Genomic DNA, 2,069 nt, shown 5'->3' on the forward strand with positions numbered 1-2,069 from the left:
GGCGGGGGGCGGGGGGTGGCGCCGGGGAGGCGGGGGGGGGGGGGGTGCACCCAGGAACACAGGACCAGCAGGACAAGTTGGGTGTTTGTGCAGTGTGGTGCGTACAGGCATATAGTGTGTGTGGAGTGTCTGCACAGCAGATGCCAGGGGACAGTGCGTGTGCCGGATGAGGAGGCTCTGAGATCCATGTCTGTGGGCACAGGTAAAGGACTGTGGGTATGGTCTAAGCATGTCTGAGGGCTGCTTATCTGGTGTGTGTGTGTGTGTGTGTGCGCGTGCGCGCATGCCCGCCTGTAACTAACATGTGTCTCCAGAGGCACTGTGTTAGAGGGATTCTGAGCACGGTTTCTGCATCTGTGTGGGTGCAGGCTAAGACCACAGGGTGAGTGCTGGCCACTGACATTGTGAGCACTGGGAACTGGGGAGTTGGTGCAATGACTCCATGTGGCCTAGCAGGCTACCCTTCGGGAGGAATAAGGTCCCTGACTCCAATTCTAAGCCTTTTGCCCCATGTTCTGAGGTGGGGCAACAGAACTGCCGGAGACCCTGGGTTGGCATCCACGGTGAGGGAGAAATCAGGCATATGAGAATCCCGTGGAGGAGGGTTGTCCTGCCCCCTGACAGCTGCTGCTGGAACTCTCCAAGAGGCTGAAAAGTCATGGGTCAGCCTGGGGCTAGTGCTGATGGAGAGGCGGGAGGAGTAGCCTGGCCCCATGAATGAATGTCAGGATTCCAACACAGGCCCCTCCTATTCCTCTTGAAAGGAACCAGTCTCACCCTGCCAGGCACCTCTACACACCTGACCCCATGCCTTCCTCCACCCTCCTGTGCCTCTGCCCTGGCCCCTAACCCCCCAGGTGTCCTGCTCCCTGCTCCCCTCCCCTGCAGGGCTCATCACTAGCAGCCAGTCAGCAGCCTACGCCATCAGCAAGTTTGTGAGCGGGGTGCTGTCTGACCGGATGAGTGCTCGCTGGCTTTTCTCTTCCGGGCTTCTCCTGGTTGGCCTGGTCAACGTAGTCTTTTCTTGGAGCTCCGCAGTACCCGTCTTTGCTGCTCTCTGGTTCCTCAATGGCCTGGCACAGGGGCTGGGCTGGCCCCCATGTGGCAAGGTCCTGCGGAAGGTGAGTGTCTGCTTCCAAGGAGCTGGTTCAGATTGGCAGAGAGGACACCTAAAGAGCATGTGGGCACACTGGCACCTCCACCCCCAACCAGAGCAGGTTCCTCAGGCGTTCCAGTCCAGCTCTTGTTGCTTGTCAAGATATTTTAGGAGGCTGAACGTGGTGGGATCAGGTGGCAGATGAGGGAATTGGCCCTGCCAAGTACAAGCCCTTTCCCTCATCCCTGTAATGTGAGCTTCTGTGTCTGCCCCACCTGACCCTCACCCTCAATATGGACTGTAGGCTGAGCATCTACTCTGTCCCCCCTCTGCCCCACAGTGGTTTGAGCCATCTCAATTTGGCACTTGGTGGGCCGTCCTATCAACCAGCATGAACCTGGCTGGAGGGCTGGGCCCCATCCTGGCAACCATCCTCGCGCAGAGCTATAGCTGGCGCAGCACGCTGGCCCTGTCTGGGGCACTGTGTGTGGCTGTCTCCTTCCTCTGTCTCCTGCTCATCCACAATGAACCTGCTGATGTTGGGCTCCGCAACCTGGACCCCACCCCCTCCAAGGGCAAGAAGGGTGAGTACGCACTAAAGCCGACCCCTAGGGAACCTTCATTCATCATTCACCTGGCAGACTTTCATTGAAGACAGGCTGTATGCCTGGCCCTGTACTAGCTAATGGATGTCGGGATGGTGATGGAGAGTGGGTGGGGAGTAAATAAAACTCCATCCTTAGAGGCAGTTAAGTACCAGACAAGTGGCAGAGCCAGCAAATGCTATGACTCATGTTATAGCCTAGTCCTTCCTTACAAGAGAGCCAGAGTTCCCTGTGTGGACAGCATCCTAAGCTTAAGTGGCTTGGGTGCCTTCCTCCATCCCCACTGGTCCTCAGGTTCTCTTTCATTCGTTGAGACTTGCAGTGGAGAGGAGAGGGCAGAACAGTGGGTGAGGGGGACCTTCCTGCTG

The 2,069-nt window shown here is 57.7% G+C and overlaps 1 protein-coding gene across 2 annotated transcripts in view; it reads left to right on the forward strand.

Moving 5' to 3' along the window:
* SLC37A4 (solute carrier family 37 member 4) overlaps positions 1-2,069 on the forward strand; it is a 5,420-nt gene that overhangs the window by 507 nt on the left and 2,844 nt on the right. For both annotated transcript variants that reach the window (XM_007456294.1, XM_007456295.1), the window contains exons 2-3: positions 889-1,121; positions 1,437-1,680. In XM_007456294.1, coding sequence (XP_007456356.1) covers positions 889-1,121; positions 1,437-1,680 — 477 coding nt within the window. The remainder of the gene's footprint in view (positions 1-888; positions 1,122-1,436; positions 1,681-2,069) is intronic.

This window comes from Lipotes vexillifer, unplaced genomic scaffold, assembly GCF_000442215.2.
Source record: "Lipotes vexillifer unplaced genomic scaffold, Lipotes_vexillifer_v1.1 scaffold753, whole genome shotgun sequence".
Taxonomy (NCBI): Eukaryota; Metazoa; Chordata; class Mammalia; order Artiodactyla; family Lipotidae; genus Lipotes; species Lipotes vexillifer.